Raw genomic sequence first — 16316 nt, 5'->3', positions numbered from 1 at the left:
AAAGGAAAGATTGCTATCAAATAGCACACCTAGGTTGCTAACTGACGACGAAGAATTGACAGAGCAACCATCAAGTGTTAGAAAGTGTTCTAGGTTATTACATGCGGTGGTTTTAGGTCCGATAATTAACACCTCTGTTTTTTCTGAATTTAGCAGTAAGAAATTACTCGTCATCCAGTTTTTTTATATCGACTATGCATTCCATTCGTTTTTCAAATTGGTATGTTTCGCTGGGCCGTGAAGAAATATATAGCTGAGTATCATCAGCATAACAGTGAAAGCTAACACTGTGTTTCCTGATGATATCTCTCAAGGCTAACATGTAAAGCGTGAAAAGTAACGGCCATAGTACTGAGCCTTGAGGTACTCCATACTGCACTTGTGATCGATATGATGCATCTTCATTCACTGCTACGAATTGATGGCAGTCAGATAAGTATGATTTGAACCATGCTAATGCACTTCCACTAATGCCAACAAAGTTTTCTAGTCTAATCAAAAGAATGTTGTGGTCAATCGTGTCGAATGCAGCGCTAAGATCCAGTAGCTCTAATAGAAAGATACAACCACGATCAGATGATAAGAGCAGGTCATTTGTAACTCTAATGAGAGCAGTCTCAGTACTATGATACGGTGTAATACTGTACTTCAGTATTCATGTGTGAGGCACACATGACTACACTCTATGCTTAAACCGGCTTTAACTTACAGTGTTTTGTTATTCTTTAAACAAGTGCAAGTTTATTGTTTAAATTTGAGAAGCGCTCACAGAAGTGCTTATTTACATTTAGTCATTTAGCAAACGCTTTTATCCAAAGCGACTTACAAATGAGGACAATAGAAGCAATCAAAACTAACAAAAGAGCAACAATATGTAAGTGCAAATGACAAGTCTCGGTTAGCCTTACGCAGTACACATAGCAAGGTATTTTATTTATATATATATATATATATATATATACGTATATATTAGGGATGGAACGGTTCGCGGAAAAAAATCATATACACACACACACACACACACACACACACACAAAAAGAAAAACAAATAGATAGAATAGAAAAAAAATAGAAAGTTAGTGTTAGTTTTTTTTTTTAATAAAAAAAGATAAATAGATAAAGTAGAATTAAAGTACAATAGAAAGTGCTAGAGTTAGCGGGTCCAATAAAGATGGAAGAGATGTGTTTGCAGCTACTGGTAGCCAGTGCAAATTGATGAACAAAGGTGTGACGTGCGTTCTTTTCGGCCCATTAAAGAGTAATCTTACAGCGGCATTTTTGATTAATTGTAGAGGTTTGATAGAAGTGGCTGAAAGACCTGCCAAGAGAGCACTGCAGTAGTCCAGCCTGGATAGAACAAGAGCTTATTTAATAATAAATAATATTTAAGCTTATTTAATATGACAAAGTCTTGGAGGACTGAAAGCACCGTATTTTAAAACTGTGTGCAACTTGTTTGAAATATGCAGACATTAAACTGTTTGAATTGCACTGGCATGCATTGGTTACCATGACAACAAATTGTCACAGGAAGTGCTAACTCCCGATAGCACACGCATCACCTGGTGATGCCATATTGTAAACAAACCACCTTAAAGTCGGCATGAAACGGAAGCTGCGATTGTCTTTTCTTCTCTACCGTTACGTATATCCGAGTGAAACGGCATCTGAAATGAGAGGGCGGGACTTGATTTCGTCCTTCGGGAATTGATTGGATCATTGGAAGTTGGGGCGTTGCTAACAAAATGGAGGCAGATCTGAATGCCAGTTTGCAGTTAGTGGTGGGGGATTTCTCTCCACTGGATTCACAGCCGACACCCAAGCATGAATAAATTATTTATTTATTAAGGATGATGACGACGATCAATGGCGCAAAACATTCCTAAACTTAAAATATTAAAATTAAATTTAAAATATGGCGAGAAAGAGAGAGACTGCCTGAATGACTGAGCACGTCTTCCATCAGGTTAAGTCATTAATTCGACTCATTAATTAAAAAAATTAGTTTACGATGTCCTAAGAGTAATGTTGTCGTTATATCCTAATATCTTTTCAATATAAAAAATAAGAATTTTCAGTTTTGATTTCATGGTGACTTTAAGCAGCTAAGCTAACACAACTTAGCAGCGTTTCATCTAACCAACTGGAGCCCCAAAGTGCATCAGAAATCTCTTTCAAACAGACGAGACGTGCAAGTATCAAACTTAGTTTTATTAATTGATACAGTAAGTATAATTTGCACCTTTTTACAAAGGTGTGTTTGAACTAAGAAACTGATGTTTCCTTTAGGCTGTCGATCTGCTGAATATCAAATTATACCATAGCTTCATGTCTTTATTTCTCTTCTCTTTACTGCTTAAGCTTTAACCCCTTTTCCTATGCCAACTGTATGCGTGTATGTATGTTAGACTAGTTTAAGTGTTTATGTAGTTAATAAAGTCTTACTTGTATCTAGGGATGCGCCGATACCGATCGGGCTTTCAACCTTAGGCATACACGACTTTCTGGCGAAAGTGAATCTAGCAGCCTGTGTGAAATGCGCTAGGCTGTAGTGTACTTGTCCCTCTCATTTTCGGGCAACCCTTAGTGTTACTAAACGGCAGGGAGAGAGCGGCAAGTACTAAAAATAAAAGTATCGGTATCGGGCGAGTACTGGAAAAAGTGGTATCGGTGCATCCCTACTTGTATCACACTTGAGGTTGTTCATTGTTTGCTATAACTGGAGTCCCTAATCATGCAGATTTTTGCTACATGCTCTGAGTAGTATTGTACAGTAAGAAAGTTATTTTCCTTAACCAGGAAATTAACGTTCTTAGAATTGACAGACAGTTGACACTGAGATGTTAAGTAAATACTTACAGTGGATCTAAATATTTATAATTAATTATAACTAGTTATAATTAATTATTCATATTTCCCCTTTGAGCTGATTCCCTACATTGATTTTAATACCCAATACTGATAGAATTTGTATGTCCAATAACTCAGTGGTTGTCAATTCCACTCCGCTCTGCATATCTTGCATGTCTCTTATTTAACACACCTAATTAAGATAACCAGTTTGTTAGAAGCGAGCTCCATTCATCAGCTGTGTTCCGATCGACATGATCCCCTTTGCTTTGAAGTTTACTTCACTTCGAACATTCATTCACGGATTTGCACTATGCCACGGTCTGCAGCTACTTCACACACAGACTAAACTTACCAGAAAAGTGACATAATATACCTCTGTAGGTAAATACAATTTAAACTCACATCTTGCACACTCTAACCCTCTAGGGTCTCTGGGGGTTTTGAGGCCCTGGAGAAGTTTTGACATGCCCTGACATTTGCGTTGTTTTTTTGTTTGTTTGTTTTTTAATCTTAAAAACATAGTAATAGCTAGTGACTGAAATAAGGCCATGAAACATACAGAACATTTGTTCACAATACTTTTGAGAACTGGATGTGGTAGACTCGAGTTTTTGCTACAAAATTATGTGAAAATGATCCTGCTCACTCATTCACAGAAAACAATATACTGATTTAACTTTTGTAAGACATGTTTTGTGTTAGAAAGGCCATATGCGCGGGAGTGACAATTGCATGAATATTTAGTGATTCACACCTGAGACAAAGGGCCCTCCCCTAATGGGCCGTCAGAGTGATTGTGACTATGAGGCAGGTAAGAAAGAATGTGAGGGGAGTAAAATAATGGGGGTTTTGATTATTTGTAATTTATTTACAACACAGTATAATTAAAATATACACAGTGAAGGTCAAAAAATATTGAACATATTGATCTAAACACAGAGGCTTGAAAAGTAACACCTTTTTGCCAAACATTCTTAGACTCTAACATTCATAATGTTACAGTGTAAACACTTACACTACTTTTATATCTGCTATATCTACTTTTTTATTTTATAGAACATTAAAAAAACATCCTGGTGTCATGAGACATTTAAATGCAATGAAATGACACATTTCAAAATGTTTCACTTAATTTCATACATGTAGTCAGGAATTATAGTTTGGGAAAAGTCTAACTAGTAAAATGTGTACGTCACAATAACACAATAAAAACTAATGCAAGTAATAAAAAATGCCTTGCTCATAAGAAATGATCCACTGGCTCAAGCCACGCATAGCATCATGTTCTTCTTTTGAGGTAAATTCTGTCTTATTCCTCTCAGTGCGTCTTCTTCCAGAAATAAAAAAGTATCTGAGATACTTGATAAATCTTCAGAATTTGTTTACGGAGGTGATGTGGGCATTTACACGTTCACACGTCTCACGTGTGATTATAGTTTGAATAGCCGCTCAGCTCTTGAGCGTGGTCACATTACAGATAATGAGCTCAGACAGGAAAAACCGTACCTCTCATTGGTTTCACACACATATTACTTTATCAGAGAATATTTGTTTTTCAACCTGATTTACTTCATTTAAAAGGATACATTTCAAGCTTTCTATACATATATTTATCTTGTATGTGAGGCAAGTTTTATTTACGTGTCTGTGAAGAAAGTTGACTGAGACCGAGACGGCAGAGAGCTCTCCCTGTTTGTTTGCTTTATTTTACAAAAGCACATTGTTTGTTGTTATTATGACTATACACAAATAAAAGTACACCATTTGCAGTTTCAAGCAATGCTTTATTTTTATCTGTACAATCAAAAATGACAGAGTATTTTTAGTTCTTTTCGCGGTCATCAAGAAAAAACATGACAGACTGCACTGATGCGGTCTTCGACCCCAGAGGGTTAATGCCCTTGGAATTGAACAAACACTCTCCCTTCGAACTGGAATCATGGCAGAATATCCAGTGATATCCACTTCCCAGGGCACTTACGGTCGAATAGAACAAATGTCTGAAGTGATAAGAGATACATACAAAATGTGCAGAGCGGTGGTACGTGAGGACTAAAATTGTGAACCACTGCAATAACCAGTATCCACAATATTTATGCACTGCAAAAAACTGTTTTTGGTAAATTTCATAATTTCTTCTTTATATCACAGGAAAAACATAACATGTTAAATGTACACTGCCATTCAAAAGTTTGGGATCAGTAAGACTGATCTTGGAAGGATCATGTGACACTGACGACTGGAGTAATGATGCTGACAATTCAGCTTTGCATCACAGGAATAAATTAGATTTTAATGTATATTAAAATAGTAAAACGTTATTTTAAATCATAATAATATTTCACAATATTAAATTTTTCCTGTATTTTTGATCAAATAAATGCAGCCTTGATGAGCATAAGAAAATCCTTTAAAAACATTAAAAATCGTTAGTGTATATAACATTATATATGTATATATTACAGTAATGATTAGTTTTATTAGATGTTCCACTTTCTATTCGTGGCATAATGTGGTAAAAATGACCAGAAACCACTGAATTTTAATCACTCTCCTTGTCTTACGCACAATTTACCAAACAATGACAATGTATTCCTAAGAGAAAATTAATAGAAAACTAAAACCTAGACACAAACTAAAGAATCCATAATATATATATATATATATATGTGCTGTCAATCGATTAAACATTTTTAAACTAATTAATCGCACATTTTTCTGAAATTAATCGTGATTAATCCCACCTAACAAAGTTTTTAAATATACTTTTATATTGCAATAATTTCACATTCAATCTTCAAATTAATGTACAAACAACATAAAGACAGTATTTTTTTAAATATTTGTTTAATGGCATCTTTTTTTATGACTGAAGGCCAGTATCAATGGTACCAATACTGATTAAAGGCCTTTCTCACATTGGCTAATGTTAATATTTATGAGCCCATCATCAGAAGAACAATGAACAACCATGGTGTCCATGGCAGAGTTGCAAGGAGAAAGCCACTGCTCTCCAAAAAGAACATTGCTGCCCATCTGCAGTTTGCTAAAGATCATGTGGACAAGTCAGAGGAATACTGGATAAATGTTTGCTAAAGATCATGTGGACAAGCCAGAGGAATACTGGAGAAATGTTTTGTGGATGGATGACACCAAAATATAATATTTTGGTTTAAATGAGCAGTGTTATGTTTGGAGAAAGAAAACACTGCATTCCAGCATAAGAACCTTATCCCATCTGTGAAACATGGTGGTGGTAGTATCATGGTTTGGGCCTGTTTTGCTGCATCTGGTCCAGGACGGCTTGCCATCATTGATGGAACAATGAATTCCGAACTATACCAGCAAATTCTGAAGGAAAATGTCAGGACATCTGTCAGAGAACTGTAGGGGGTACTGGGGGTGTACTTATTAAAGAGCTGTAATTCCTTAACCTTTCCTTCAATTTTGATGAGAATACCCTCGAATTAAAGCTCGGAATGTGCACTTTACATATAACTAACTTGAATGTTTTTTTCAGCAGCTAAAATAATAAAAATTGTGCCTGTGTCCAAATATATATGGACATAATTAGGGGTGTAGCGGTACACAAACATGACGGTTCAGTACGTACCTCGGTTTTGACATCACGGTTCTGCATTGTTTTCGGTAAAGCAGGAGGAAAAAATATAATTTCCTTTTCTTTTTTTTCTTTAATTAAACAATGGTTTACTGAACAAATTGCTTTTTCTTTTAATAAATTCAATTACAATTAAAATGTTCTACCTCAGCTTCTGCTCTATCCCTATTATATTACTATAATGTTACAATTAACAACAGAGCCCAAACTTAAATTCAGTTACTATTTATTTTTTAACTATAATAATCAGCACTTAAATTAAAAGTTTGTATGCAAACATGTAAATTGCACAATGCAGTTTTTAAATTAGCTTCTAAATTATACAAGTTCTATTTGTTGTTGAAATACAATCATTTACACAGTGGCTGTCATAAATTGTTTCATAAAAGATTTTAAACATACACTAAATAACGAAGACATCACTAACAGGTAAAGTAAAATATAATGATGTATATAGTCTAATATTTCTCAAAATGCTCTTTAGACTTTTTTCTAGCAAACTAACGAGCTGTAGACACCGATGACCTGCCCGAGGTAAATGAAATGCTACATGACATTTTGTTTACAGGCTGTTTTATTGACATCTTTCAGCAATTGAAACACTGATTGAGCGATTACATTAGATGTTCATTCATATTTATTTTGCATTAAAACTAGTAGTAAAGATGAAGGGATGATCACGCTGCTGTTAGAACTGAGGCTTCTATACAGCGATCTGTCATGCCACATCAAAAAGCGCCAAAATGGCATCTATTGTCTGAATTTCCTAAAAAAAAATAGAATGATTTGTTCGGTACACATGCGTATCAAACCGAAAGACTCGTACTGAAAATAAATGTGTGCTGTTACACCCCTAATATGTATGTACAGTGCATTCAGAAAGTATTCAGACTCCCTTCACTTTTTTCATATGTTGCAGCCTGATACTACAGTTAAATTATTATTTTTTTCTCATTAATCTACACTCCGTACCTCATAATGACAAAGTGAAAACAGAATTTTAGAAATGTCTGTAAATTTATATAAAAAAAAAAATCACATTTACATAAGTATTCAGTACTCAGTACTTAGTTGAAGCACCTTTGGCAGCAATTACAGCCTCGAGTCTTTTTGGGTATGACGCAACAAGCTTTGCACACCTGGATTGGGGGATTTTCTGCCATTCCTTTTTGCAAATCCTCTCAAGCTTGGTCATGTTGGATGGGGACCGTCGGTGGACAGCCATTTTCAGGTCTCTCCAGAGATGTTCGATGGGGTTCAAGTCAGGGCTTTGGCTGGGCCACTCTAGGACATTCACAGAGTTGTCCCTGAGCCACTCCTGTGTTGCTTTGGCTGTGTGCTTAGGGTCGTTGTCATGCTGGAATGTAAACCTTCTGCCCAGTCTGAGGTCCTGAGCGCTGTAGAACAGGTTTTCATTGAAGATATATCTGTACTTTGCTCCATTCAGCTTTTCCTCAACCCTGACCAGTCTCCCAGTCCCTACCGCTGAAAAACACCCCTACAGCATGAGGCTGCTACCAGCACACTTTAATTTTGGGATGGTACTCTGCAGGTGATGAGCAGAGCTGGTTTCCTTCAAGCATGATGCTTAGAATTGAGGTCCATCAGACCAGATAATCTTGTTTCTCAGAGTCTGAGGGTCCTTTAGATGCTGTTACAAGGCCCTTCTCCATCAATTGCTCAGTTTGGCTGGGTGACCAGCTCTTGGAAGAGTCCTGGTTGCGCCAAACTTCTTCCATTTGAGCATTATGGAAGCCACTGTGCTCTTGGGAACCTTCAGTGCAGCAGAAATTTTTTTTGTAGCCTTCACCAGATCTGTGCCTCGATACAATCCTGTCTCTGAGCTCTGCAGGCAGTTCCTTTGACCTCATGGCTTGGTTTTCACTCTGATATGCATTTTCAGCTGTGAGGCCTTTTATAGAGGTGTGCGCCTTTCCAAATCATGTCCAATCAGTTTAATTTACCACAGGTGGACTCCAATCAAGGTGTAGAAACATCTCAGCAATGATCAAGAGAAATGGGAGGCACCTGAGCTAAATTTCAAGTGTTGTTGCTAGGGATGCACCGAAATGAAAATTCTTGGCCGAAGCCGAACAAAATTAAACACTGGGTCGAAGGCCGAATACCAAACACTGTTTTCCACCCCCCCATGTAGGCTTATTTTGCCATTTTTTTTCACCATTGCATAAACTAAATAGCCAAATGTGCTTTTTACTGTTTTGTCCTGCTTTTCAAATAAAAAAATCAATTACAAAACAGCTATTATTATCATTATTATTGTCTTTTTAATTTTATTTTACAGAACAACAGTAAAATTACAAAACTAACATTTATGAATGTTGATGGAGTTGTTGCATTTTCTCGGCTTTTATTTCGGAGGAAACACGCAGGAAGATCTCAGTGCTTCTGTTTGTTGACAACAGCATGCAGATTTATAAATGATTCTGAATTTGGGAAGATGTTTGTCGCACGTATCACATTGTCACATGCCTTTAAAAAATTCACAAAAATGCTACTGAGCAACGGACGAGTAACAGTTTCAGTACAGATTTTCCTCGCGCTTTGGACTTTGAACCCTGGCACCGCGAGCTCGTGCAGCGCTGTCAGAATTCATGCAATTTGTGCGTGCATTAGAAAATATAACATTCTGCAGTTTATTTACTAATCGTTTGAGGCCATTTCGTGATTTCAATCATCATACAGTAGCCTAACCGCCAGCATCAGCCACCTTTTCTTCTCATCGGAGACATGTGATGCAGCACTAAACAGTCTCTCGCTGTCGGTGCTTCGTGCTTGTAATGATGTCTGCATCTTTCTCTGATAGTTTTAAATACTTTCACACTGCCGACATGTTTGCTGCATTAGTGTGTGCCTCTATTTGATCGTGTTAGTCATTGTTCGGTACATATTATTCGGCCTTTTCGCTTATTCTGCCGAACACCGAAATATATTTTTTGCTATTTTCGGCCGAATAATTTCGGTTGCCGAACATTCGGTGCACCCCTAGTTGTTGGTCTGAATACTTATGTAAATGTGATATTTTAGTTTTCCTTTTTAATAAATTTACATAAATTTCTAAAATTCTGTTTTCACTTTTTCATTATGAGGTACGGAGTGTAGATTAATGAGAAAAAAAAATAATTTAAACAATTGTAGTATTAGGCTGCAACATAACAAAATTGAAAAAAGTGAAGGGGGTCTGAATACTTTCTGAATTATATATATGTGTGTGTGAGTGTATATATACATAATAATATAATAAATATACACAGGTCAGACACATATATTACACATATACACACATATATTATGTACACAAAAACATTTATTTTGGATGCGATTAATCACGATTAATCATTGCCCAGCAATATATGTGTGTGTACTGTGTATATTTATTATGTATATATAAATACACACACATGCATGTATATATTTAAGAAAAATATGTTGTATATATATATATATATTTATATATATATATGTGGTGTGTGTGTGTTTGACACTGGACCACAAAACTGGACCAGTCATATTACGCATCATCTGAAAGCTGAATAAATAAGCTTTCTATTAGTGTATGGTTTGTTAGAATAGGACAATATTAGCCGAAATACAACTATTTGAAAATCTGGAATCTTAGGGTACAAAAAAAATCAAAATATTAAGAAAATCGCCTTTAAAGGGGTCATATGATGCAATTTCAAGTTTTCCTTTCTCTTTGGGGTGTTACAAGCTGTTCGTGCATGGATAAGATCCCTAAAGTTGCAAAGACTAAAGTCTCAAACCCAAAGAGATATTCTTTATAGAAGTTAAGACTCGTCCACGCCCTCCTAAAATGCCTCATTTAAACATACCCCCACATGTCTACGTCACTGTGTGGGAAGATTTGCATAACACCGCCCAAATGTTCATGCAAAGAAAGAAGGCGTAACTTTGATTCTCGCTGTAGTATTGTTGCCGACGTTGCCATGTCATGGAGATGCTGTGTGTTTCGTTGTGAAAGCGAAAATACTTTGTTTGGTCTTCCAAAAAAGGACACAACTAAAAATCAGTGGTTAAGTTGTATTTACAACATTGTTCCAGAACAGTTCAACCCAAATATTCAGATGTGTGCAGCGCATTTACGGAGGACTTTCCTGAACCTGGGAGAGTAGCCTACAATGCCGGCTGTGCTCAAAGGTTGTTTCTATAAAGTGGGGCAATACCAACTTTGCAAGGACAGTCTGGTGCTTCTGACTCGCAGCCTGTAAGTACATTTTCATATTTAAAGAATTTGCCACTGATGATTCAAATGTGAGTTTTGAGCAGTGTAGAGTAGCGCTTGTTGTTTGTCGTTTCTCCGATCACAAATGCAGACATGGTTTTATGTTGACACGGCGTGAAATGCAACGCAACGCGTAAAAAGACAGTATAAGTCATTAAAATCCGTAATTATGTCCCCTGGATGCAACAAATGCCTAATTTGTAATGGGTTTTGTCTCGTCGCGCCGGGACACAGCATCACATTATGGTAAGGGGCGTAACATTTCCGTCACACGCTTGAGGTATTCTGCCAATCACAACGCACTGGATAGCTGGCCAATCAGCGTACACCTCGCTTTTCAGAACGATGAGCTTTGTAAAAATTGATGCATATCAGAAAGGCGAGGCATAAAGGAGCAAAATGAAGTCTTAGCAATGCATATTACTAATCAAAAATTAAGTTTCTATATATTTACGGTAGGAAATTTATCTCATATCTTCATGGAACATGATCTTTACTTAATATCCTAATTATTTTTGACATAAAAGGAAAATTGATAATTTTGACCCATACAATGTATTGTTGGCTATTGCTACAAATATACCCGTGCTACTTAAAACTGGTTTTGTGGTCCAGGGTCACAACTTGTTGGAAAAGGCTGTATATACTAATATAACCAACAAAATCTGGTCAAACTACTGGAATAGTGACACTGAGAATCAGCAACGAGGATTCAGCTTTTGACACGACCACCCCAAGTTCGAGTCTGCTTTTTTCTAAAATGCTGCATGTCAAATGTGTTGTTGAATAAGGCAAAATACTAGATAAGACAAACTTGATGAGGAGGAAACATTAAGCTACCGAATTCAGCAGAAGTTATGTGTGGTTCCCTAATATTAGGAAAAAGTTTCACTTTTTGTATCTTTAGATATTCCAAGATGACCGAAACTATTAAAGAAAACAAAAAACAGTACTTGTTGAATAGAAAAAAATAAAAGGTCACAGTTCCAGTAAAGTACTTAGATTAATAATAACAAATGTAGCCGGTAAACACCAAGATAAGATCTGACAAAACAGACAGGTAAACAGACCGATAAGATACTAAATAAATAGTACTAATATTATAAATACTATGCTTATTTACATTTACATTACATTTACATTTAGACATTTAGCAGACGCTTTTATCCAAAGCCACTTACAAATGAGGACAATGGAAGCAATCAAAATCAACAAAAGAGCAATGATATGCAAGTGCTATAACAAGTCTCAGTTAGCTTAATGCAGTACACGTAGCAAGGTTTTTTTTTTTTCAATACAGTTAGCTTAATGCAGTACACGTAGCAAGGTTTTTTTTTTTTCAAATCATATAATAAATAAAAAGAAAACAGATAGAATAGAGCAAGCTAGTGTTAGAGGCCTTTTTTGCTTTTGTTAGTCAGAAGTCAGTAAGTCAGAATTGTAATTGTATAATTAATAAAAAGAAATCAAATAGAATGCAAAAAGATTAGAGAAGCAAGTGTTAGTTTTTTTTTTAAAAAGAAAACAAGCAGATAGTAAATAAATAGAGTGCAAGTCTAAAAGGGGCAAGTGTTTTTTTTTTTTAAATAAAGAATAGAATTTGAATAGAGAATGCTAGAGTTAGAGGGTCAAATAAAGATGGAAGAGATGTGTTTTTAGCCGATTCTTGAAGATGGCTAAGGACTGAGTTGGGCAGGTCATTCCACTAGGAGGGAACATTTAATTTAAAAGTCAGAGAAAGTTATTTTGTGCCTCTTTAGGATAGCACAATATAGCGCCGTTCACTTGCAGAACGCAAGCTTCTAGAGGGCACATAAGTCTGAAGTAATGAATTTAGGTAAAGGGGTGCAGAGCCATTGGTGGTTTTGTAGGCAAACATTAATGCCTTGAATTTTTGCGAGCAGCTATTGGTAGCCAGTGCAAACTGATAAACAGAGGTTTATATATAGATATATATTTATAATATATACTGTATAACCATAACTGTATTAAGAAATTATGGAGACTAAATATGCATTTTGGTGTTTTTACGAATTCTCTGCATAGTTTAAAGCATCTTTTTGTATGCTTGCACTGTTAGAGATGTAGGATCTATACTTAAAGGGTTAGTTCACCCAAAAATCTCCCTCAGGCCAGCCAAGATGTAGGTGACTTTTTTTCTTGAGTAGAACAGTAAAGAAAATTTTTAGCTGAAACCGTAGTCCTTGGTGATTCATAAAATCTTTTAGAAAACTCAAAATTCATCAAAGTTAGTGGTTGCTACTTTTTGAGAATAAAAAAGCATGCCAAGGAACACAAAATTAATACCTGTGGCTCCTGACAATATATTGAGGTATTATGAAGCTAAACAATTTGCCTGTGCAAAAAAATAAACATTTATGACATTATTACCAGTAATCCATAGCCTCAGGCAAACAGTCCAGGGGTGATGTCCGGTTTGTGAACGAATCATTCTTTTTGAACCAGTTTTAATGAACTGATTGAACCAGAAACAGTTCACGGCTCAAGCAGCACAGATCTTCAAGTTACTCCATCAAAACTCACTTTAGGACCTGCCTGACAGGCACTCTGACTCAAAATGAGCCAAAATACTGTCGTATATGATCCTATCATGCTGGTTTTTACCAACTCAATCAGTACTCTAGGTCCTCCAACAGTACACTGAACAGTTCAGACCCAGGCCGAAGATCGATGAGCTAGTAATATGTGCATGTATAAACCGAGCACTTGAATAAAGGGGTGAAATGAAAGTTTTTATAGTTTCTCATTGTTTATGTAAAAAGGTGAGCAGATAAAGAAAGTTTATTCACTGTATGTGCTTCAGACATGTAAAACATCCATGTTTCACATCATTATTGGGTGGTTTAATATAATTGTGTATACCTTACATCATTGTGTGATTACATAAACTATAGTGAAGTAACTCTGTTCATTGAAACAAACTGTTTGAAAGAACCAGTTTGCTGAAAAAAAACAAGGATTTCTCTAGTCAATGGATTACAGGTAATAATGTTGTAATTAACCTCCTGGGGTCGACGGTGGCGCCGGCGGCACCACTTGCAGATTTGAATGATAACAGCAAAATAACTTAAAATGCTCCTTCATACGTGATCGTACATATAAGAGTAATACAGCATTTAAATCTGTTAAGGTTTATTTGCTGTATGGTAAACTATGTTTGCTATGTGGTTGGTAATTGTGTTCTTTGTTTCGATAAATTAGTACTAGTATCAGTGAACATCATAATAATGTTAATAATGTAGTTTGTGTAAACAGCATGCTTACTTTTTTATTTCAGATGTGAGAATAACAGTGGAAAAGAACCTGTTGCAAAGAGAGCCAAAGCAAAACAGCCCACTTGGTCATGGAAACCAGAGACTGACGTTGACATGTTCCACAGGCTCTGAGATTCCTGCCTGCACAGGAACCTGGACCACAGCTAAGACCATGTGAAGCACACACTCTCTTGAGTTATTTTATGTGATAGTTATATGTATTCTAAATAAACTACAAACAAAAAAATATATAAATTTATTTTTTCCTTACATTCTTTCTTGTAGCAATTCCCTCTCAGTCACACACCTGACTGAAAGGCTCATTATGCAGCTCATTATGCAGGCCTTTGTCTTCTCAGGTGTGAATAACAGCATTATGCATGAACATTCACACCTCCTCGCATATACCTTTTCTACACAAAAAGTGTCTTACAGAATTTAAATCAATATATTGTTTTCTGTAAATGAGTAAGATGATTTTCACATAATTTTGAAGAAAAAACTCTAGACTTCAAGATCCAGTTCTCAACAGTCTTGTGAACAAATGTTCTGCATGTGTTTTATGGTCATATTTCAGTGACTTTAAAATTGTAGTTTTTCACTAAGCACGCATAAACCTTGTTTTCTCAAAAACACAATCACGTACATACATGCTGCTCACATACTATTGTAGCACAGTTTGTGCTGATTACAGTGTTATTAAACTTTAGACATTCAAATGTTTGTAAGCAACTAAAAAAGCACAAATGTCAGGGCATGTCAAAACTTTCCAGGGCCCCAAAACACCCTCGGACCCCAGAGGGATTATGTTCAATTTCTTGCACAGACCAATCGTTTTGCTTCATAAGACCTTGTTATATTGTCAGGAGCCACAGGTATTAAATGTGTGTTCCTTAATATGCTTTTTTATTCTCAAAGAAGGGCAGCCACTGACTTGAAATTTATGAATCACCAAGGACCACAGCTTCAGCTAAAAATCTTTACTGTTCTACTAAAGAAAAAAAGATGAAACATGGATGTTTTACATGTCTAAAGCACATAAAGTGAATACACTTTATTTATCAGCTCACCTTTCTATATCTTGGATGGCTCGAGGGTATCTAAATTAACAGTAAATTTTAATTTTTGGGTGAACTATCCCTTTAACATGCTCTGGTGCAATACTGCTTATATGCTTATAACCTAATTTAAAAAATAGCTCATTAAATTGGTCCACCCCTATGTGATTGTCTTGAGGTTCTGAGCTGGAGACTGACACCAGAAAACTACCCTCAGAGTGACCAGCTTCCCCCTCCTTCTTACCTCTATGGCGCTCAGCACCTGCTTCGGCTATTTGGTGAATATCAGCTTCTTGTATATGTTTAAAAATGTTGTCATAATTTAAAGGAATTATACTTACATTTTTAAGTCTTTATTTTATTTTTATTTTTATTTTTTTTAGTTAAACTTCCAGAAATCTTGAGGAAGATGCACATACCAGAAAAGAACCTGAGGGCACTAGTGAAACACTTCGAGCTTTTCCTCAGGTGCAGATTTCTTTTACCTTTGCATGCACATGATTAACTTGAATGCACATTAGAACTTTATGTAAGGTAAATGTGTGAGAGCTAGTTGTAAATCATTGTTTTGAAGTTTCAAGGTGATCATGCTGATCACTTGATAGAGAACACAATTTAGTTCTTGAGGACTGTGATGTTGCCCTTAAGTTGTCCTCTGGACAAAGAGAAATGAGTGAGATAAAACTAATATGAATAATATTTTTTATATATTTTGTTTCAAGATGTCTCATATTTACTCACGTTTATAAGAAAGCATCTAAGACAGAAATATGATTCTCAATGAAGCCCAAATCCACAAAGTTAGGACTAGGGGTACATTCCAACTATCTTGGTTACAGGTTACATGGTTACATACACTGTGTTCCAAATTATTATGCAAGTTATATACCAGTAGAATTTCAGTAAAATAAGCATTCAGTTTTTAGTTTTTTAAAGAGAGTTTTTTTTTCCAAAAAAAGTATCTCTCATCTTTTTAGATAACGTCTCTGTTACGTATGTAACCCTCGTTCCCTTTCAGTCGGTCACTCTCGATGTCACGTTGGTAATGACCGACGAATTGGGATCCCTACCAAAACGCCATGGATGCTGCCCCTTCCAGTGTCCTGTGCGCGAGCCTCATGCGCCCCCTTTTCGGTGAAGGCTGGGGCTCGCAACAAGAAGGCCAGTCACTGTTGTCGTAGCACTACCCACTCAGTGAGATTGGATAACACTGGGAAAACGTACCCGTACCACTTGGAACAGGAACGTTG

The 16316-nt window shown here is 36.2% G+C and overlaps 1 protein-coding gene across 1 annotated transcript in view; it reads left to right on the top strand.

Moving 5' to 3' along the window:
• The window catches only part of LOC107752714 (male-specific lethal 3 homolog), a gene marked incomplete at its 5' end in the record, with an annotated part of 86500 nt that overhangs the window by 3462 nt on the left and 66722 nt on the right, over positions 1-16316 (top strand). The window contains 2 exons of the mRNA XM_016568735.1: positions 15245-15344; positions 15450-15534. Of these exons, the coding sequence (XP_016424221.1) occupies positions 15245-15344; positions 15450-15534 (185 nt within the window). The remainder of the gene's footprint in view (positions 1-15244; positions 15345-15449; positions 15535-16316) is intronic.

This window comes from Sinocyclocheilus rhinocerous, unplaced genomic scaffold, assembly GCF_001515625.1.
Source record: "Sinocyclocheilus rhinocerous isolate Xijiao unplaced genomic scaffold, SAMN03320098_v1.1 scaffold982, whole genome shotgun sequence".
In the NCBI taxonomy this organism is placed as follows: Eukaryota; Metazoa; Chordata; class Actinopteri; order Cypriniformes; family Cyprinidae; genus Sinocyclocheilus; species Sinocyclocheilus rhinocerous.
The sequence above is the reverse complement of the archived record's forward strand: the minus strand, read 5'-3'. Positions and strand labels throughout refer to the sequence as shown.